Below are 22,622 nucleotides of genomic sequence, written 5' to 3'. Positions count from 1 at the left end.
TCTTTGTAAAAATTTCATTCTAAGTGCATTAGATGATAGTTTGTACAATGTATACTCCAATGTAACCACATCTAAACAAATGTGGGAAAGCCTAGAAAAGAAATATAGCATAGATAATGCTGCAGGGACTGAACAGGTCGTAGCGTCCAAGTTTATGGACTACAAAATGGTCGACTCTCGACCTATCATGGAGCAAGTCCAAGAGCTCCAAATGATCATCCACTCCTTAGTGGCTGAAGGGATGACCTTGCCCGATAAGTTCCTAAGGTGCACGATCATTGACAAGCTCCCTCCAAGTTGGAAGGACTTCAAGAGTTATCTCAAGCACAAGCGAAAGCAGATGACCCTTGAAGACATGATCGTGAAATTGCGCATTGAGGCTGACGTGCGCAAAAGTGATCAAAAGGCTAAGGGCTTCACCCCAAATGAAGCCAAAGCCAACCTGTTGGAGCGGGGCGGTCCCTCCAACAAACGCCCTCGCCCAAACCGTCCAAACGACAAAGGGAAGGGAAAGCAGCCTTCAAAGAAGTTTGAAGGCGACTGCTACAAGTGTGGCAAACCAGGCCACTTTGCTAAAGACTGCCGCAGCAAGAAGAAGAAGCCGGCAGCCCACGTCGTTGAGAAGGAGTTCAAAGACTGGGATGAAAACGACCTCATTGCTGTGGTCACCGAAGAGGTTAACCTTGTGGATAACAAGGGTGGCTGGTACATCGACACCGGCGCTACTGCTCATGTCTGCTCAGATAGGAGCAAGTTTGCCTCCTACACTGCTGCTGAAGGGAGGAAGATCAACATGGGAAATCAAGCATCGTCCGAAGTCCTCGGCGTTGGCAACGTGATTCTCATGATGACGTCTGGCGTCACAATCACTTTGAAGGATGTGCTGCATGTCCCGGACATCCGCAAGAACCTAGTGTCAGGATCAATACTAGTTAATAAGGGGTTTAAACTTGTATTTGAGTCTGATAGGTTTGTCTTGTATAAGTTTGGAAAATCCCTCGGAAAAGGTTATGTAACCGATGGGCTTTTCAAGCTTAGTGTAGCAACTCGCAGTGTTGCAAAGCCATTGGCTAATAATAATAAAGCATCTACTTCCTCTTATTTGATTGAGTCTTCAAATTTGTGGCATTGTAGATTGGGACATGTGAATTCAAAAGCTATTAAAAGATTAGTGAATTTAGATTTACTAAAGGCTAATGAATTGGATACCCAAGATAAATGTGAAATTTGTCTTGAAGCAAAAATGACTAAGTTGCCGTTTCACTCGGTTGAACGAAGCACAAAGCCCCTTGAATTAATTCACACGGACGTATGTGATTTAAAGATGGTGCAAACAAGAGGTGGTAAAAAGTACTTTATCACTTTCATAGATGATTGCACAAGGTATTGCTACATTTATCTTTTAAGAAGTAAAGATGAAGCAATAGAAGCGTTCAAAAATTATAAGAACGAAGTTGAGAATCAACTTGGTTGTAAAATCAAAATGATTCGAAGCGATAGAGGAGGCGAATATGTAGCCCCGTTTGAGGGGTTATGCAACGCAAGTGGTATAATTCATCAAACAACTGCTCCATATTCACCACAATCTAATGGTGTTGCAGAACGCAAAAATCGAACTCTAAAAGAGATGATGAATGCACTGCTTCTAACTTCAGGATTACCACATAACATGTGGGGGGAAGCTGTTTTGACAGCCAACTATATCTTGAATAAGATCCCTCTCAAAGGAAAAGATGTCACTCCTTATGAGTTGTGGAAGGGAAGGAAGCCATCCTACAAATACCTCAAAGTGTGGGGGTGTTTGGCAAAGGTGATGGTTCCTCCGCCCAAAGAAGTTACAATCGGACCTAAGACGGTTGATTGCATCTTCATTGGATATGCACTTAACAGTAGTGCATATCGATTTGTTGTTCACAAGTCTGAAATATCGACTATCACAGTAGGAACAACAATTGAGTCGAGGAATGCTGTATTTCTCGAAAATACATTTCCTTGCAAAGACAAGGAAAAAGTCTCAACCAATTCTGAGACAAGAATTGAAGAAGCCACTAGTTCTAAACAAGTGGAAGAAGAAGCCACTAGTTCTAAATCAGCAGATGCGGAACCTGAATCGCGCAAGCGTGCAAGGCCCGATCCAAAAGATACAGTACTAAGACGTGGTAATAGAGTCAGAACACCAAAAACTTTTGGTCCTGACTACATTGCTTTCATGTTGGATGAAGAACCAACATCGATAAAAGTAGCCTTTGCTGGCCCAGACGGGCTGCATTGGAGAGAAGCTGTTCAAAGCGAAATTGATTCAATTTTGCTAAACCACACATGGGTGTTGGTTGATTTGCCCGAAGGTGCTAAACCTTTAGGATGCAAATGGGTTCTTAAAAGAAAGTTTAAGGCCGATGGAACAGTTGATAAGTATAAAGCCCGATTAGTAGTAAAGGGTTTTAAACAAAAGGAAGGACATGACTTCTTCGATACCTATTCACCTGTAACAAGGATTACATCTATACGAGTGCTTCTCGCTATTGCTGCATTGCACAATCTTGAGATTCATCAAATGGATGTAAAGACCGCGTTTCTAAATGGTGAACTAGAAGATGAAATCTATATGGAACAACCCGAAGGGTTTGTAGTACCTGGACAAGAGAAAAAGGTATGCAAGCTCGTAAAGTCCCTATATGGATTGAAACAAGCGCCATTGCAATGGCACTTGAAGTTTGATAATGTGATGTTATCAAATGGGTTTAAAATCAACGAGTGCGACAAATGTGTCTACATCAAGAGCACTAATAACGGTCATGTTATAGTGTGTCTCTACGTTGATGATATGTTAATCTTGGGTAGCAACACTCAAGTAATTAACGATACAAAGGCCATGTTAAAGAGAAACTTTGACATGAAAGACATGGGTCTAGCCGATGTAATTCTTGGAATGAAGATTCTAAGAACGAATGATGGAATCATCTTAACACAATCACATTATGTTGAGAAGATATTGAATAAATTCAAAGCCTATGATGGCGCGCCGGTTAAGACTCCAATTGAACTCGACGTTCACTTGAGCAAGAACAAAGGCGAGCCCGTTGCTCAAGAAGAGTATGCACGGGTCATCGGGTGCATTATGTACTTGACTAATTGCATTCGACCTGACATCGCTTGTGCCGTGAACAAGTTGAGTCGTTACACGAGCAATCCAAGCAAAGAGCATTGGAGAGCTCTTGTAAGGGTTTTGAGATATTTAAAACATACTCAAAATTATGGGCTACGCTTCTCGAGATACCCCCCGGTACTTGAAGGGTACTGTGATGCCAATTGGATATCCGATAATAGAGACTCACTTTCAACAAGTGGATATGTCTTTACTATTGGGGGTGGTGCTGTATCGTGGAAATCCACAAAACAGACCTGTATAGCCCGATCAACAATGGAATCGGAGTTCATTGCCTTGGATAAGGCTGGTGAGGAAGCCGAGTGGCTTAAGAACTTCCTTGAAGACATTCCATGTTGGTCTAAGCCAGTGCCACCAGTGCTGATCCACTGCGATAGCCAAGCAGCTATTGGAAGGGCAAACAATGGCTTCTATAACGGTAAGTCTCGACATATACGTCGACGACATAACACCGTGAGACATTTGATCACAACAGGGGTGATTACAATTGACTATGTGAAGTCAATAGATAATCTAGCGGATCCGCTAACCAAAGGGTTAAACCGTGATCAAATGAATAAGTTGCTAGAGGGAATGGGTTTGAAATCCACAAACTAAAGAATTATCATAGTGGTAACCCAACCATGATGACTGGAGATCCCAAGAACTTGGTTCAAAGGGACAACTAAGCTATGAGAATTCATGGAAAACACTCAAACTATATCTATTCCCTAAGAGCAATAGAGTGTTGGAGAACTTGCCTAGTGGTAAAGGCTAAGTCTATGACTTTTAATGGTTCTTAAAGATCTCAAAGAGATGGAGTTCTCAAAGAGACCAAGTATGGCAAGGTACTTGACTAAGAATCACCTATGTAAGTGCGAAGTGTGGTCGCTTCATAAAACGTACTTATGAATCCAAAGTGGTGTCCAAGACCGCAATGGACACAAAACGTGAGAACGGATGAGGTTGAGGTGTTTAAGCGTTAACACCATTGTCTCGGTGCACGCCGTGGGGGATTAGTTCAAAGCATCGCGCTACTAAGCCGCCTGTGTATCCGATGGTGTCGACTATGGAGGGTTCAAAGTCAACAACTACCTATCCTTATGCTTATATACCTCTCGAGGGTTGAGCTTATGTCTGCATGCATATGCATTTGGCTATTTCCACTCATGTGGGGGATTGTAAAAATCATGGATTAAATATGCCCGGTCAATGGTTTTGACCAAAGAATAAATGTGACGAGACATTTAATTTTGTGAAATTAAATGATATAGCGTCGATCTACATTTTACGTAGATAAATGTAGTATATTCACTTTCTCAAATCCGATTTCCGGTGAGTGAGAAATAGTGGATTAAAGTTGGGCATAATTAGTTTTTAATTAAAGCTTGGAGCATGTGCTTAGGGAATAATTAACTAGTGTTAATTATCCCACATTGGAAGATTAATACATCTTTAATGTGTTTAAATTAAGTGACTTTATGTTACTTAATTATTATAGTGGATCAAGATGGGTGGAAAAGCCCACACGCGCGCACACGCGCGCGCCGCCGCGGCCGCCCGCCCCGCCTCGCCCGTGCTCGTGGGCGCGGGCCGCGGGCCTCGGGCCCGGGCCCGAGCCCGATCTCGATCTCGATCTTGATCTCGATCTTGATCTTGATCTTGATCTTGATCTTGGACTTGGATCTTGGATCTTGGCAATTGGTCTTTGGGTGGTCTTTGGGCTTGGGGCTTGGCCCAAACTATTCTTTTTGGACCACCGCCGAGTCAGCAATCCAAGTGGCTTGACACGTCGTCAAGCGAGGCACAGTCACGGCTGCCACGTGAGAAATCCACACGCTCCACATGCGAAAGTGTAACGACCCGCTAAGCCGATATTATTAGAAACAATATTATTAGCTTGATTATCTATATAAGTGACTTTTATGAGATTAAATCTGAGCTACGATAGATTGTCGTTGTTGTTTGTTTTGACGTCGGGCAAGTGAATAGAACATGTAAATATATTACACATATATGAATATAATAAATTTAAATAAATAAATAAATAAGATCCCAAAATTCAAAATCTTGATGTCCGATACATCCAACAAAAGTCCAACCAAAATTTAATACATCGTATGTTTTAAGAAGACGGGCACTTCTACATGGACGGCCACGAACTTGAGCCGATTATACCTAAACCAAATTAAATAAACCAGTAAATAATTAAATAATCAAATAATTACAAAAAAATAAATAAAATAATAAAAAATTCAAAAGGGAAGGCAGATTCAGAGGCTCTTACACATCATTTAATGCTGCAACCCAAAATTTTCTAAAGAAAAATAATCCTTCTGACAGCATTTAATGGTGCATTAAATGGGATGTCGGTGTAATCATCATTTTCTCTGCTAAAAGAATATTTGAGAGGATTTTGTCATACCACTTGTTGTACTATTATATACATACCAATCAGCCATCGCCTTCACTACCCCACCTCCAACCAAACAATACACTAATCCAAATCAATTCCAACAAAGCAGAAAAAGAAAGAGGACGTACACATCAGTGGAAAGTTGTAGTGAAGCTTTTTCCTAACACATAAAAAGGTGAGGAATAACGACATAAGTTTTTTTTCTTCTTTCCACAACATGCATATGGCAAGATTTTAGCCACTGACGAATACTAGCAAATTGCATCTATAGCAAAGAAAATATAGAAATAACAATCTCTAGCAAAGAACACAAACTTAATTTAGGGACGAAAATCTGCTGCCCTATCACCAATTTAGCATGATATGGATTTCATATAGACATCTTAGCACCTCAAGGACATAGAAGCCATAGCATCCAAAGAACATAAAAATATCAGATTCTTAATGAATAATGGGAACTTAGCTTGAAATGACATAGGAGCCTGTCGGAGGAACTTACGGCAACGAGCTCGGCACTCCGTCGCCGACGATGGCAGCCCACGCTCCAAAAACACATCCTTCCTTTTCTTTCCTTGAATCTGGAAATCTTGGAATGAAATTAACAAAGTTTATTATCAAAAAGGAATTTAAAATATAATCTTTAAAAGAAAAATAATAAAAATAAAAATAAAAGAGAGGGGGTGGAGAAACCGACCACCTACATGTCGGAAACGGCGTCGGCGACTGGAGGAAAGATTCTCGGTGATGGCGGCGGGGATGCGAACCCGCGACGACGGCGGACCCGCAGCGGTGGCGGCTGGACGGAGAAAACGGTGAGGATGGCGGCGCGACGGTGAAGAGAGAAGAGAGATAGAGGAGAGAGGAGCGCCGCCGCTCCGCGAGCGGCGGCGGTGAGGCTGGTGGCGGCGAGTCCAAGTGGGAGAGAGAGAGAAAGCTGCTGTTTTTTTTTTTTAAATAAATAAATGAGGGAGGAAGATAAGTGGTAGGGTTTTTAGTGTGTATTATTCCTAATGGGTTCCTGATTAAATTAGTTGGGCCGTGTAAAAATTTTATAAATATTTTGAGCCCAGATCTTTAAATTAATGAAGGTTGGTTTAAATGGAGGGAAGCCCAATTCCGAAATTAATTATGTTTTGGGCTGAAATTTAGTAGAAAATAATATCTTTTGGGAGCAAAATTAATATTTAAATTTTAGCCTAAGTTCTAAAATAAGATTTCATTAATGATTACTTTAAATTTTTATTTTTTTTTATTTCTTCCATTAATGTAACTAGCGAAAATAACTGATCCTTCTAATTATTTTAAAGTTTTGGTTAAGAGTAAAATTTTCAAAGTAAAAAGATACATAGATCCAATTTAGTCGAAGCCCGAAAATAGTAGATGAAGACGAATCAAATAATATATGAGCTTAAGAAATTTCTTAAAGATAAGTGAAGTAAGAAAAAGAAATTTATTATGAGGCATGCATTATAATTTAAGTAGAATTGTCCTTGAGTCTAATTAAATGTATTATTATTTTATGAAGTTTTCAAAAAGGTTACCTTCGCGAGTAAAATCGGAACGAAAGATTCAAGTTAAGGAAACTAAGCAATCAAGGTGAGCTTTCTTATACTAAAATACAAATCGTATTTTGTGAAAACACAAACACATGTTCGTGGATGTTTTAAAGATGTTGTCTTGCCATAAATGTTTTGTGTATGATGCCTATCTGTTTGGCTAAGGCCAAGTGAATTATGAAATATGATATATGTGAATCGATTCGATTTTGAGTCCTAGTAGGGTGGTGTCCCTACCTGGAACCTCTGACCGTGAACGGCAGAGAAGATGACCGTGGAAGGTGGCCACCTTCCCGGTACATGGAAACCTCTGACATGATGGGCAGGGAAGGTGACCGTGTGAGAACACCATCTCAACGGCACAATGTGATCAGATATGGCTAAGTACATGAAAAAAACCCAATGTGATATTTTTAGTAAGCTCGGGTCTTTTCAACAACACCCCGAGTGTTACTGTGATGATGGCTTGACAATATTTTCAAATGTATATGTGTAATTTTCGGCAATGTGTTCACTGAGTACTTTTTGTACTCAGCCCTGCATATATTTCTAAATGTGCAGGTTGAGCAGTGAAGTGGTGGAGGAAGTGTTATTGAGACAAGACACTTAATTCAGTCAGATTTTGACTCTCGGAGGTCCATGTCTTCATACATGGAACCGCGTTCATTTGCTTCCGTTGTGCATCTTAAAAGACTCAAGTCTATTTTGTTCAAAACTCTGATTTTATTTCGAGCTTTTCCCATTTGTTTGGAGCTATGGTCGAGTTGTGTTGTTTTTTCCCCTTTCTTCCCCGCTTCTTTAGTCCTCCCCTAGTCGCGATCAACCGTGTTTTCTATCCTTAGAAAATGCGGTCGTGACAGAAAGGCACACACCTGCCACACGCTCGTAACCGACGTCGGTTACGAATCTGCCATGATGAGCCTTCATGGCTCGGTTGACCCTGCATGGTGGCTTGGCCTATAAATAGGCTAGCCATACCACTGCATTAGTACACACCATTACAAGCCTTCTGCATCATCATAAGCTCTCTCCCTCTCTCTGCATTGTCCTTCTGTCGAAGCTCTGCCCTCTCCTCCATCCAGTTCGCCGGAGCTCTACTGATTGCGGTGCTGCATCAATAGAGACGTAGCCATTTTACCTTTGGGGACGACACGCCAAACCGAAGAGCACTACCGGGGCGTATCTCGTCTTGCGGGAAGAGGCCTCCTCGACTCGGCTCAAACATTTTTCACGGTTACTGTTTCGTTTTTACATTTGTAATCTCATTCTAGTTCAGTTTCCTCTTTTGTATTCCTTCTTTTGGGTTGTATTACGCCCGGCTCTTATCTCTTGTAATCAGTAGAACCAACAATATGTTATAATGGGATTGCTTGTGATGGATGAAAATAGAGGGAAAGGAATGTTCAATAGATGTGTTGATAGAAAATATACTATAATTTTCTTTATTGTAAAGTTGGAGATTATGCTATCTATTACCAAATGTAAAATTTTGATTCTCTTGGGATCAGAAGATGTGGGCTATCATCATAAGCTTTTACGTTTAATGAGGTTGAGCTCGTTAATATTGATCTTGTTTTTGGGAATGAATTTTGTCTTAATATTGAAGTGAGATGGGATTCCAAAATGAACACACAAGTCTTTTAAATTTGTCGGCATTCTTACAGTATATAGTGAATCAAATAATCCATAAATGAAGCATGCGTACAACTTCAAACATGACAAAAGAAATTAAACAAAAAATTTAAACAGGACCAATAAGATTCTTAAGGCCACTTTTATGTGTATTTCACTTTCTGTTCCGATAGAAAGAAAGATATGTTGTTTATACATACAATTAAGAATATCGGAGACGATCACACCCTACCAAGAAAAATGACTAACGATATTTTTTAATGTAATTTAGGATGCCACAGTTTGTACTGATCTCTCAGTTTAATGACAATCGATATCTAGACTAACTTTTAATCAATTATATTCATCTTTAACGATTTAGCACGATCAATGAAATTAATATTTCTAAATCATCAGTCTTTCAATAATTATTATATTTTGAAAGTCATATCACAGTCATTGAGAAAGATTTACTTATTATATAATCATTTCAGTGAATACTTAGAAATTAGAATGTTTCAGCTAATCTCTATTTTTATTTTATTTTTACAATAAAACTTTGTAAAAGATCTTTTAGACTATTTAGTTAACAATTGTTATTAACGCTGAACTAATGAACAAAAAGTGACACGACAAAAATAATACTCCACTCAGGCCCGGTCCTGAGTTTTTATTGGCCCGGGGCGGAACTAAAAGAGGGGCCCCATAATAATACTATAAATTAATAGTAACAATAACAACAGTAGTAATAAAACACTTCAATACATCCAAGACAATATTTATAGCATACAATTTATATTATTACCTTAAAAGTTGCCCAGTAGCATGTATATACTCATGTATGTATTTGGATTTTGGAGGCCCCAACGTTTTGGGGGCCCGGGGCGGGGGCACTGCTCGACCCCCCAGGGCCGGGCCTGACTCCACTCAAATTATAATTTCATTATTATAAAATTTTATTTGTCTCTTGTCATAACAGTTGTCTCCAGATGTGTTATAAAAATCTTAATTTCTTAAAATGTAACGAGGATTGATAATCAACCAATTGTATGACATTTACAACAATTTGCATTTAAAAAAAAGGTATTTCTCACTTATAATATCTTTAGGAAGCTCATCATAATTTAAAACACAACGTATTTATAATTATAAAATTCTTAATTTCTTTGTATTATAATGAGGAGAGGAAATGGAAATGGAAATGGAAATGTATTTAATTTAGACATCTTTTAAAATCAATTATTTATAACATGAAAATCAATCCCATCATTATAATTTAAATTTAACGAAAATTTCCACACGCAAATATGGACACAAGGGAGCAAGCAGTATCTTGCAACCGAAATACATAATCTTGGACCAATCTGGACAAGCGAACGGGCCGGGCCGGGCCGGGCCGGGCCGGGCCGTAACAGAAGATGGACTGGGCCAATAAATTTGAAACTGAAATGAAGTAACCCCTAACCCTAGGGCTAATTGAGATATTCCACGTTCAATCAAATCAGAATGTAGAAATGGAAATTAAAATCAAAACGTATTTGAAAAGGGGAAACTTTAACTATGATATAAAGCGTAATAAGGCCAATTAATTGAATATATTCACCAAAAGAAGCGCTCCTCCAGCTAGAGTTTAAACACTATGGATTTACGATTAAAATAATGAAGAAAATAGAATGTTTAAAAAATAAAAGTGAAAATGGAGTGGCTTGACACGTCGTCAAGCGAGGCACAGTCACGGCTGCCACGTGAGAAATCGACACGCTCCACATGCGAAAGGCACACGCCTGCCACACGCTCGTAACCGACGTCGGTTACGAATCTGCCATGATGAGCCTTCATGGCTCGGTTGACCCTGCATGGTGGCTTGGCCTATAAATAGGCTAGCCATACCACTGCATTAGTACACACCATTACAAGCCTTCTGCATCATCATAAGCTCTCTCCCTCTCTCTGCATTGTCCTTCTGTCGAAGCTCTGCCCTCTCCTCCATCCAGTTCGCCGGAGCTCTACTGATTGCGGTGCTGCATCAATAGAGACGTAGCCGTTTTACCTTTGGGGACGACACGCCAAACCGAAGAGCACTACCGGGGCGTATCTCGTCTTGCGGGAAGAGGCCTCCTCGACTCGGCTCAAACATTTTTCACGGTTACTGTTTCGTTTTTACATTTGTAATCTCATTCTAGTTCAGTTTCCTCTTTTGTATTCCTTCTTTTGGGTTGTATTACGCCCGTCTCTTATCTCTTGTAATCAGTAGAACCAACAATCGCAAGACGAGATAACTTGCCTTTGAAGGGATTTGGACCTTTTAAACTGAACTAAAAACTTTCGAAACTTAAACCTTTGCTGGAGATGTCGACGGAATCCAACACCGCTGCTGCCACCACCACCTCCGCCATTCCCTCCACCATGGCGACCACTGGACCGGTCAACACTTCATCGATTCCCTCGATGATGCCAACCCCCGGCTTCCCAGCTGCCTCATCCACCGTCCCTTGGGTTTGGGACAACCCCTTCGGGGCGTCCACTGGTTCCACCTTTGGTGGTTCGGTTGGTTCCACTTTTAGTGGTTCATTCGGATCCTTTAATGGATCGAGTGTTGGTGCCTTCGGGCTCAATACTGGTGTTGGATCTTCCGGGATCAACACGAATGTGGGGGGCACTATGCCAAACACGAATGTGGGGGGTACTATGCCCAACACGAACATGGGGGGCTCTATGCCCAACCAAGTTGTTGGCTCCTTCGGGGGCAACGGAATTGGTTCCTTCAATGGACCAAGTGCGGCACCTATGGCACCAAGAATGATGCCACCCGCCGAGAAGCCACCAAAGTTCGGAGGATCTGACTTCAAGCGGTGGTACCAGAAGATGTTGTTCTACTTGACAACATTGGGCGTCGCCAACTTCCTCACGGAAAACGAGCCGCCAGCGCCAAGTGACCAAGAGACTAGGCTCGAAGTCATGGCGGACTACGAAGCTTGGAGAAAAGGAGATTATCTTTGTAAAAATTTCATTCTAAGTGCATTAGATGATAGTTTGTACAATGTATACTCCAATGTAACCACATCTAAACAAATGTGGGAAAGCCTAGAAAAGAAATATAGCATAGATAATGCTGCAGGGACTGAACAGGTCGTAGCGTCCAAGTTTATGGACTACAAAATGGTCGACTCTCGACCTATCATGGAGCAAGTCCAAGAGCTCCAAATGATCATCCACTCCTTAGTGGCTGAAGGGATGACCTTGCCCGATAAGTTCCTAAGGTGCACGATCATTGACAAGCTCCCTCCAAGTTGGAAGGACTTCAAGAGTTATCTCAAGCACAAGCGAAAGCAGATGACCCTTGAAGACTTGATCGTGAAATTGCGCATTGAGGCTGACGTGCGCAAAAGTGATCAAAAGGCTAAGGGCTTCACCCCAAATGAAGCCAAAGCCAACCTGTTGGAGCGGGGCGGTCCCTCCAACAAACGCCCTCGCCCAAACCGTCCAAACGACAAAGGGAAGGGAAAGCAGCCTTCAAAGAAGTTTGAAGGCGACTGCTACAAGTGTGGCAAACCAGGCCACTTTGCTAAAGACTGCCGCAGCAAGAAGAAGAAGCCGGCAGCCCACGTCGTTGAGAAGGAGTTCAAAGACTGGGATGAAAACGACCTCATTGCTGTGGTCACCGAAGAGGTTAACCTTGTGGATAACAAGGGTGGCTGGTACATAGACACCGGCGCTACTGCTCATGTCTGCTCAGATAGGAGCAAGTTTGCCTCCTACACTGCTGCTGAAGGGAGGAAGATCAACATGGGAAATCAAGCATCGTCCGAAGTCCTCGGCGTTGGCAACGTGATTCTCATGATGACGTCTGGCGTCACAATCACTTTGAAGGATGTGCTGCATGTCCCGGACATCCGCAAGAACCTAGTGTCAGGATCAATACTAGTTAATAAGGGGTTTAAACTTGTATTTGAGTCTGATAGGTTTGTCTTGTATAAGTTTGGAAAATCCCTCGGAAAATGTTATGTAACCGATGGGCTTTTCAAGCTTAGTGTAGCAACTCGCAGTGTTGCAAAGCCATTGGCTAATAATAATAAAGCATATACTTCCTCTTATTTGATTGAGTCTTCAAATTTGTGGCATTGTAGATTGGGACATGTGAATTCAAAAGCTATTAAAAGATTAGTGAATTTAGATTTACTAAAGGCTAATGAATTGGATACCCAAGATAAATGTGAAATTTGTCTTGAAGCAAAAATGACTAAGTTGCCGTTTCACTCGGTTGAATGAAACACAAAACCCCTTGAATTAATTCACACGGACGTATGTGATTTAAAGATGGTGCAAACAAGAGGTGGTAAAAAGTACTTTATCACTTTCATAGATGATTGCACAAGGTATTGCTACATTTATCTTTTAAGAAGTAAAGATGAAGCAATAGAAGCGTTCAAAAATTATAAGAACGAAGTTGAGAATCAACTTGGTTGTAAAATCAAAATGATTCGAAGCGATAGAGGAGGCGAATATGTAGCCCCGTTTGAGGAGTTATGCAACGCAAGTGGTATAATTCATCAAACAACTGCTCCATATTCACCACAATCTAATGGTGTTGCAGAACGCAAAAATCGAACTCTAAAAGAGATGATGAATGCACTGCTTCTAACTTCAGGATTACCACATAACATGTGGGGGGAAGCTGTTTTGACAGCCAACTATATCTTGAATAAGATCCATCTCAAAGGAAAAGATGTCACTCCTTATGAGTTGTGGAAGGGAAGGAAGCCATCCTACAAATACCTCAAAGTGTGGGGGTGATTGGCAAAGGTGATGGTTCCTCCGCCCAAAGAAGTTACAATCGGACCTAAGACGGTTGATTGCATCTTCATTGGATATGCACTTAACAGTAGTGCATATCGATTTGTTGTTCACAAGTCTGAAATATCGACTATCACAGTAGGAACAACAATTGAGTCGAGGAATGCTGTATTTCTCGAAAATACATTTCCTTGCAAAGACAAGGAAAAAGTCTCAACCAATTCTGAGACAAGAATTGAAGAAGCCACTAGTTCTAAACAAGTGGAAGAAGAAGCCACTAGTTCTAAATCAGCAGATGCGGAACCTGAATCGCGCAAGCGTGCAAGGCCCGATCCAAAAGATACAGTACTAAGACGTGGTAATAGAGTCAGAACACCAAAAACTTTTGGTCCTGACTACATTACTTTCATGTTGGATGAAGAACCAACATCGATAAAAGTAGCCTTTGCTGGCCCAGACGGGCTGCATTGGAGAGAAGCTGTTCAAAGCGAAATTGATTCAATTTTGCTAAACCACACATGGGTGTTGGTTGATTTGCCCGAAGGTGCTAAACCTTTAGGATGCAAATGGGTTCTTAAAAGAAAGTTTAAGGCCGATGGAACAGTTGATAAGTATAAAGCCCGATTAGTAGTAAAGGGTTTTAAACAAAAGGAAGGACATGACTTCTTCGATACCTATTCACCTGTAACAAGGATTACATCTATACGAGTGCTTCTCGCTATTGCTGCATTGCACAATCTTGAGATTCATCAAATGGATGTAAAGACCGCGTTTCTAAATGGTGAACTAGAAAATGAAATCTATATGGAACAACCCGAAGGGTTTGTAGTACCTGGACAAGAGAAAAAGGTATGCAAGCTCGTAAAGTCCCTATATGGATTGAAACAAGCGCCATTGCAATGGCACTTGAAGTTTGATAATGTGATGTTATCAAATGGGTTTAAAATCAACGAGTGCGACAAATGTGTCTACATCAAGAGCACTAATAACGGTCATGTTATAGTGTGTCTCTACGTTGATGATATGTTAATCTTGGGTAGCAACACTCAAGTAATTAACGATACAAAGGCCATGTTAAAGAGAAACTTTGACATGAAAGACATGGGTCTAGCCGATGTAATTCTTGGAATGAAGATTCTAAGAACGAATGATGGAATCATCTTAACACAATCACATTATGTTGAGAAGATATTGAATAAATTCAAAGCCTATGATGGCGCGCCGGTTAAGACTCCAATTGAACTCGACGTTCACTTGAGCAAGAACAAAGGCGAGCCCGTTGCTCAAGAAGAGTATGCACGGGTCATCGGGTGCATTATGTACTTGACTAATTGCATTCGACCTGACATCGCTTGTGCCGTGAACAAGTTGAGTCGTTACACGAGCAATCCAAGCAAAGAGCATTGGAGAGCTCTTGTAAGGGTTTTGAGATATTTAAAACATACTCAAAATTATGGGCTACGCTTCTCGAGATACCCCCCGGTACTTGAAGGGTACTGTGATGCCAATTGGATATCCGATAATAGAGACTCACTTTCAACAAGTGGATATGTCTTTACTATTGGGGGTGGTGCTGTATCGTGGAAATCCACAAAACAGACTTGTATAGCCCGATCAACAATGGAATCGGAGTTCATTGCCTTGGATAAGGCTGGTGAGGAAGCCAAGTGGCTTAAGAACTTCCTTGAAGACATTCCATGTTGGTCTAAGCCAGTGCCACCAGTGCTGATCCACTGCGATAGCCAAGCAGCTATTGGAAGGGCAAACAATGGCTTCTATAACGGTAAGTCTCGACATATACGTCGACGACATAACACCGTGAGACATTTGATCACAACAGAGGTGATTACAATTGACTATGTGAAGTCAATAGATAATCTAGCGGATCCGCTAACCAAAGGGTTAAACCGTGATAAAATGAATAAGTTGCTAGAGGGAATGGGTTTGAAATCCACAAACTAAAGAATTATCATAGTGGTAACCCAACCATGATGACTGGAGATCCCAAGAACTTGGTTCAAAGGGACAACTAAGCTATGAGAATTCATGGAAAACACTCAAACTATATCTATTCCCTAAGAGCAATAGAGTGTTGGAGAACTTGCTTAGTGGTAAAGGCTAAGTCTATGACTTTTAATGGTTCTTAAAGATCTCAAAGAGATGGAGTTCTCAAAGAGACCAAGTATGGCAAGGTACTTGACTAAGAATCACCTATGTAAGTGCGAAGTGTGGTCGCTTCATAAAACGTACTTATGAATCCAAAGTGGTGTCCAAGACCGCAATGGACACAAAACGTGAGAACGGATGAGGTTGAGGTGTTTAAGCGTTAACACCATTGTCTCGGTGCACGCCGTGGGGGATTAGTTCAAAGCATCGCGCTACTAAGCCGCCTGTGTATCCGATGGTGTCGACTATGGAGGGTTCAAATTCAACAACTACCTATCCTTATGCTTATATACCTCTCGAGGGTTGAGCTTATGTCTGCATGCATATGCATTTGGCTATTTCCACTCATGTGGGGGATTGTAAAAATCATGGATTAAATATGCCCGGTCAATGGTTTTGACCAAAGAATAAATGTGACGAGACATTTAATTTTGTGAAATTAAATGATATAGCGTCGATCTACATTTTACGTAGATAAATGTAGTATATTCACTTTCTCAAATCCGATTTCCGGTGAGTGAGAAATAGTGGATTAAAGTTGGGCATAATTAGCTTTTAATTAAAGCTTGGAGCATGTGCTTAGGAAATAATTAACTAGTGTTAATTATCCTACATTGGAAGATTAATACATCTTTAATGTGTTTAAATTAAGTGACTTTATGTTACTTTATGTTACTTAATAATTGTTGTATGACATTTACAACAATTTGCATTTAAAAAAAAGGTATTTCTCACTTATAATATCTTTAGGAAGCTCATCATAATTTAAAACACAACGTATTTATAATTATAAAATTCTTAATTTCTTTGTATTATAATGAGGAGAGGAGAGGAAATGGAAATGGAAATGGAAATGTATTTAATTTAGACATCTTTTAAAATCAATTATTTATAACATGAAAATCAATCCCATCATTATAATTTAAATTGAACGAAAATTTCCACACGCAAATATGGACACAAGGGAGCAAGCAGTATCTTGCAACCGAAATACATAATCTTGGACCAATCTGGACAAGCGAACGGGCCGGGCCGGGCCGGGCCGGGCCGTAACAGAAGATGGACTGGGCCAATAAATTTGAAACTGAAATGAAGTAACCCATAACCCTAGGGCTAATTGAGATATTCCACGTTCAATCAAATCAGAATGTAGAAATGGAAATTAAAATCAAAACGTATTTGAAAAGGGGAAACTTTAACTATGATATAAAGCGTAATAAGGCCAATTAATTGAATATATTCACCAAAAGAAGCGCTCCTCCAGCTAGAGTTTAAACACTATGGATTTACGATTAAAATAATGAAGAAAATAGAATGTTTAAAAAATAAAAGTGAAAATGGAGTGGCTCAGACGAGACGTGAGAAAAAAGTATTGTCCCTGAGCTTCATACAAAACGAAGGTCTCATAGAGCTGGGATTAGTAATCTAATCATCACTGCCAAACACCATTTTTTTCGTCTATAAACAAAATGTAGATGCTAACTCACATAATTGAAATATTTATCCCTCTTCAAAAATTGCCGCTTTATCTCCTAGGGCTAAGATAAGAGTAGCTGCTGCCTCTGTAGTGGAGCCTAGACATGCCCACGGTTCGTAAACCGACGGTTCCGGTTTCGAGAAATGTGGAAGCTGAACCGAACCGTGAGGCTATTTCACGGTTTCGATTTCGGTTCGAAAACCGGCGGTTCTGGGTTCCGGTTCAGAACCGCCGGTTTTCCTGCGGTTTTTTTACAGTTTCGAACCGCCAGTTTCCGGCGATTTTTCGCGGTTCCGGCTAGATTTCACGGTTTTCCGACTGTTTTTTACGGTTCCAGTTTGGAACCGTCCAGAACCGGCGGTTCCGACACGGTTTCGGTTCGTAAAATTTGGAACCGGAACCGGCCCGCGGTTCAAAATATGGCGGTTCCGATTCAAGAAAAAAGTCATAGCTCCGGTTCGGAACCGGAACCGGCGGTTACGGTTCCGCGGTTAACCGCCGGAACCGAAAACCTTGGGCATCTCTAGTGGAGCCTGGGGCTTTCATAGAAAAATCGTTAACAAATTAGGGTTTAGTTTAATTTTATAATTGCAAATAATAAAACTTCCGTTAAGTCAACGTCTATAAATTTGAAATCTATTTCTATCTATGCGGCCACCGAGGCCGCCGATTAATTGATTTTTAATTGTAATTATAAGAAATAAATAATTCAGTTGAATAAGTTCAAACAAGTTAGGCAACTAATATTAGTATAACTATTGTTTTTATATTTAAAAAATAGTAAATCCTTCATATACTCCACATCTTTTGTGTATCCACCCTAAAGAGTACAAGGTGTGATCAATTGCTAACCATTAAAATTGCCAACTCTGTTAATTCATCGATGTAATGTATTAAAAATGTCAACATGGTGATATTAAAATGTCAACACATAATATTAACATAGTATATTGACTCTGTTAATTTATCAATGCAGTGTATTAAAAATGTCAACATGATAATATTAAAATGTCAATACATAATTTTGTTGAACTTCAATATACTATGTTAATATTATGTGTTGACATTTTTAATGTCACCGTATTGACATTTTTAATACACTACATCGATAAATTAGCAGAGTTAGTCATTTAAATAGTTAGCAATATAATACACATCCAGTAGTTTTAGTTTGTATGTTTATACAAGCAAACTCCTGCTATTATAATATAAACGTTGATTAATTTAAAATTTTTAATTGGAAGATGCGATAACTAATTACAACAATTCACACAGTCTTTTATAATATGAATGAGATACTGATGATTATATTAATGACTATAAATTTGTTATTAGTGCTTTCAAAGGATAAAATTCTTATTACTGTAACATCTATCATTCAATATAATACTCTCCCCATTCCTTAAAAATATTAACTTTTGAAGACATACTCATTAGAGAGAGAAAAATTTCATAAAAAAGAAGTTTATAATTTTAAGTTGACGGACTAAAACAGAAATCGCTTCATAGTATTAATAAAGAACGTAGGGAATAAGAAGGTCGCATGCATACTAGCTGGAATAATGCAATTTCCAATTAAATGGGACTAAATTATACTCCACAATAGAGACTTTTCGGTTTTGAATGGGACTATTTTTGATAGACATCTCGTGAATCACTCTCATCGGGGCTTGATTCAGTTCGTGCAGAATTTGCTGAGAAAGGGAGTAAAAGTAGATTTAAGTGGCACATGCTGTGCTTGATGATAGAAAGAGATAGAGAGTCAGAACAGAACACTAATCAATTTGTTTTTTCGTTTTATAAGGAGTATAAAAGTCTAATTATTTGTTGAGATAATGATATATCCATCTTAGCAGAAGAGAGGTGACCTTTCAAGTGAGTGTCCAGTTTCGGCAAGCACAATGAACCTTGGCGAGCGATGCCATGTAGTCGTCAGACCTGGGAGTCGGATTACCCACTGTTAGATTAAATGCATATAAAGCTTTGCCAACTTGAAAAACACCCACAACTTACCTTGAACCGTAAGGAGATTTACATGCAGCAATTATGTGGTGTTTAGCTTCATCACTTTTATTCTGCATTCACAGATGATAGTCAGTCAACTCGCATGAATAAAATGTTTCAAATGCCAGATCAGGTTCCAATTTGAGCACTATAAACTATGCTTCCTCACTGCTGACATATAATTGGGGTGGCTATATGTAACTTACAATCTTTATTGGCTATCCACAAATAGAATAACCTCTTGTGTAGTTTTTATAACAATCAGATTTTTTTTTGGGTTAATACAAGTTGCACTAAAATTACTTCCACATATATAACCCTTAACCAAGATGAGTGGTAATGCCTAATAGATGCTCTTAAGGATGGTTATTGATGTGTGACTTCTCAAGTAAAAACAGGACATATTAGCAATACCTCTGATTCATAATAAAGGCCGGCATATAAAGAAGCATAGAAATATTCGCTCGCCCGGCCACTTGAAAATGCTGCAACAAGCTGGAAAGAGAAAACCAGTCACTATGTATAACGGATCGGGCGAGAATCACCAAGAAATACATAGGCAAGGTCGGGACCTATATCATATTTTTTAGATGCCGTTGTGAAGAAAGACATTAGCACTTGCACAGCTAATTATTCAACAAGTATACATTAGTATGTACTAAATTATTAAAGGAATAAGGGGCCTATGTATTAAGTATTGAATAATTCTCCTCTCCAACACCTACCCTTTTTTTTACCTACTAAGTGCATTTAAGAAGCAGGAAGCAATTTGCAACTAAATCAAACTTCACAAACACTAGGCAAAGAAATGTTGCAGTATGCTGTTGATGAAATGGCTTACTGAGCTACACAAGTACAAGTATCACATAAACCACCTTTTCTGGGTCCCCACCATCTTTGAACATACGGTAAGCTTCTCTCATGACAGGTCGTGGATCTATACCAACCTGAATGCAGCAAATGAGCAATTCAGATGTCCATGATGATCTTTTTTACATGAAAGTACCAGAGGATGAAAGCACCATAATTTCTAAAATCATTATACAACGCACATTCTTAACAAAATTCTCAATTGCAAGCTTAGTATCATCTCATAGTCATAAGTTTAGCTTGAAGTTTGAAACAGAAGTGGTACAAAACAAAGTGATATCAAGTTGATCAAATAACAAATCTTAATCACATATCCGGTATCCATCATTAGCAAGGCACTGCCTAGTAATTTACCTCCAAAAATCGTCTTCTAGCTTCAACAACACCATACAACTGAGCTTCACAAAGAAAGCACCATATTGACTCTTCAGTGTCATTCGGGTTTTGTGCAACATCTAGTCTAAATTGCTCTGCACCCTCTTCAAATCTGATGGAAGGAGACAGAATCTAGACACCAATGTTAACTTAAGACCAAAATAGCATCATAATAACTCCAAAAAATCGCAACAATAGAAATATAAGTACCTATCAAGATAGTATAGCGACAATCCTCTCTGCCAAAGATCTGATATCCAAGCAAATAATTTCTTCTTATTACTCACTCAACAACAACAAAATAAATACTGTATAATGATCATAAAGCATTAACCATCTACACATTTAAATCAACATTATCTTCAAAGCGGTTAAGCCTACTGTATAAATTCAATTAAGCCAATGCGAATTACTCAATAAGTGAGAAGGTTTCTTCCAAATGCTTACATGCTTTTTGGCGAGGATCGAGATCAATAGTCTTGTCAAATTTAACCATGGAACCTTGAACATCACCCTTCACATAATAGAAAACTTTAACTTCCACAACGAGAGAGAGCGAGAGGAAAAAGTGCAATTACGTCATAATTTTGCAATTCTACCTGTCTGAATAGAAGCATTCCTCGGCGAACAGCGGCGACAGCTTCACGAGCGGAGCCGCCGCCGGTTAAGGCGTCCCAGATCCCAGCAACTGAGGTCAGGAGGAGCCTTCTTGACAGCGTTGGTGCCGAATTTTGGTAGCTAGTGATTCTAGAAAGACTGGCGCCGAAAAAATTGGAAACGTTGTTGTTTGGGAGTTTTGCTGAAAATGGAGGTGGGGATGAGGAAGACAACAAGCAAATTGGGTTTGGATTCGAGAATTTTATGCTGTGGGTTGCCGCCATTGAATGAATTGTAAGAGGGAATTTCAGTTGGGAGTAGTTGGGCTGCAGCAGAGAACCAGGATAAGCATCGCGCTAAAATCCGTATATGGAGTATATTCCTATCTCTCTTCGAAGTAGGAAACCGAAATTTTATTTAAGTTTGTATACTATTTGAGTATATATGTAAAAATAATGTGTTTTAACAATTTTCTAATGTAGAATTGTTTAATTTTAAATGATTAATAAAATGAAAATATTATTATTTTTATGGGATGGAGAAAGGTAGATTAGCTCAATCAAAATTGTTCCTATAACGGCATTTGTACTCATTTTAACAATGAACAAAATTGTTTTAAGAAAATAAATTCACCAGTTCTGCAACGAACGGACTAATATAAATTCCTTATCACAGGCCTGTAGTTACATAATTGATATCGGGCTTTATATGCGTACTTATTTGGGCTGAAAATATTCTTTCACAAATCAAATGCCAGGTTTTTAAGCCTATTCTTTCGAAGCCATTCGAAAGAAAATTTAATGATACCCTCAATAGTTCCACATATAAGGTAGTGAATTTACATCATATATTCATATGAAATGAATTTTAAATCGTTATATAATAGATTACTCCAAAAATGATGTTCTATAACAAAATATAAATGTGTCGAGCTTTCCATACCGACCAACAAGCTAAATTATAATTGGGCTCGATTGGCTCAGTGGAATGGGTATAATCATATTTGATGCATTACGCGATAACAAGGTTCTTAAATTGAGTGAAATTATTTAAACTTGTAATCTACATAAATTCCTTTTATCTTTTAGATATTTTATTGTTGAAACTAGATTTAACTCATTGAAAGTTTAATAATATAAGCAATATGCTTATCTCCCCCAAGATCGAATTAGCAACTATTTCTTGCAAGTAATTGTATGTTCATATTTGTTTATAAGTCAACGGTTTATAAAATTAAAATAAAAGTAAAAAATTAATCTAAATGTGTCAGACATTGGCAACTCTTAAATTAGCATGGAGTAAAACTAAATATTTGAAAGATACGTTAGGGTATTAGTTGTTGAAGATCCAAGTTATAAGAACAGAATTATGGTATAAACTCAGGCATACTAATACTATGTATTTGGATTTTGGGCAATTGGTTGATCCGTAGAAGAGAAGAAATAATTAAATATAGGAGGGTAGGACCACCCCCAAATAATAGAGAAATTGGGTATATGGTATTGTGTTGTGTAGCATATTCGCATACTTGGATATTCGTATCAATGATGCTCCCACTTGCCAGATCCATTTCTAATAAATTGAGATTAACAACTTTAAGTTGTTTCATTT

General features: G+C 39.2%; 1 protein-coding gene, 1 long non-coding RNA gene and 1 other non-coding gene across 6 annotated transcripts; all 3 read right to left on the bottom strand.

The window, feature by feature from the left end:
- Nucleotides 1-5,162: 5,162 nt before the first annotated feature.
- Nucleotides 5,163-6,510, bottom strand: LOC121764912. 2 transcript variants are annotated; one of them, XR_006042658.1, is made up of 3 exons: nt 6,256-6,510; nt 5,433-6,147; nt 5,163-5,323 (listed from the first exon to the last, which is right to left on the bottom strand). It is a non-coding gene; the product is annotated as an uncharacterized LOC121764912 (long non-coding RNA). The 2 variants fall into 2 exon arrangements; XR_006042657.1 differs by having other exon boundaries at nt 5,433-6,139.
- Nucleotides 6,511-17,024: 10,514 nt separating this feature from the next.
- LOC121793227 lies at nt 17,025-17,131 on the bottom strand. Its single transcript, XR_006049063.1, has one exon. It is a non-coding gene; the product is annotated as a small nucleolar RNA snoR69Y (small nucleolar RNA).
- Nucleotides 17,132-18,605: 1,474 nt separating this feature from the next.
- On the bottom strand, nt 18,606-21,409 carry LOC121764888. 3 transcript variants are annotated; one of them, XM_042160930.1, is made up of 9 exons: nt 21,014-21,409; nt 20,862-20,928; nt 20,625-20,664; nt 20,394-20,526; nt 20,045-20,116; nt 19,584-19,664; nt 19,179-19,240; nt 19,034-19,103; nt 18,606-18,897 (listed from the first exon to the last, which is right to left on the bottom strand). In XM_042160930.1, the coding sequence occupies exons 1-8, from the start codon at nt 21,293-21,295 to the stop codon at nt 19,037-19,039; spliced, it is 804 nt and encodes a 267-aa protein (XP_042016864.1). In that variant the 5' UTR covers nt 21,296-21,409; the 3' UTR covers nt 18,606-18,897; nt 19,034-19,036. The 3 variants fall into 3 exon arrangements, with proteins under 3 accessions (XP_042016864.1, XP_042016858.1, XP_042016851.1); XM_042160924.1 differs by having other exon boundaries at nt 18,606-18,859; XM_042160917.1 differs by having other exon boundaries at nt 18,606-19,103.
- Nucleotides 21,410-22,622: the final 1,213 nt, after the last annotated feature.

This window comes from Salvia splendens, chromosome 2 (assembly GCF_004379255.2).
Source record: "Salvia splendens isolate huo1 chromosome 2, SspV2, whole genome shotgun sequence".
Classification (NCBI taxonomy): Eukaryota; Viridiplantae; Streptophyta; class Magnoliopsida; order Lamiales; family Lamiaceae; genus Salvia; species Salvia splendens.
Note: the sequence above shows the minus strand (reverse complement) of the source record. Positions and strands in the feature narration are given on the sequence as shown.

Coding starts and splice junctions, on each gene's coding strand:
- LOC121764888 (XM_042160917.1), bottom strand. CDS start 21,295: ATGGCGGCAACCCACAGCATAAAATTCTCGAATCCAAACCCAATTTGC. Junction 20,527..20,624: donor TCGCTATACTATCTTGATAG/GTACTTATATTT, acceptor TCCTTCCATCAG/ATTTGAAGAGGGTGCAGAGC. Junction 19,241..19,583: donor GCCTTTATTATGAATCAGAG/GTATTGCTAATA, acceptor CTGTGAATGCAG/AATAAAAGTGATGAAGCTAA.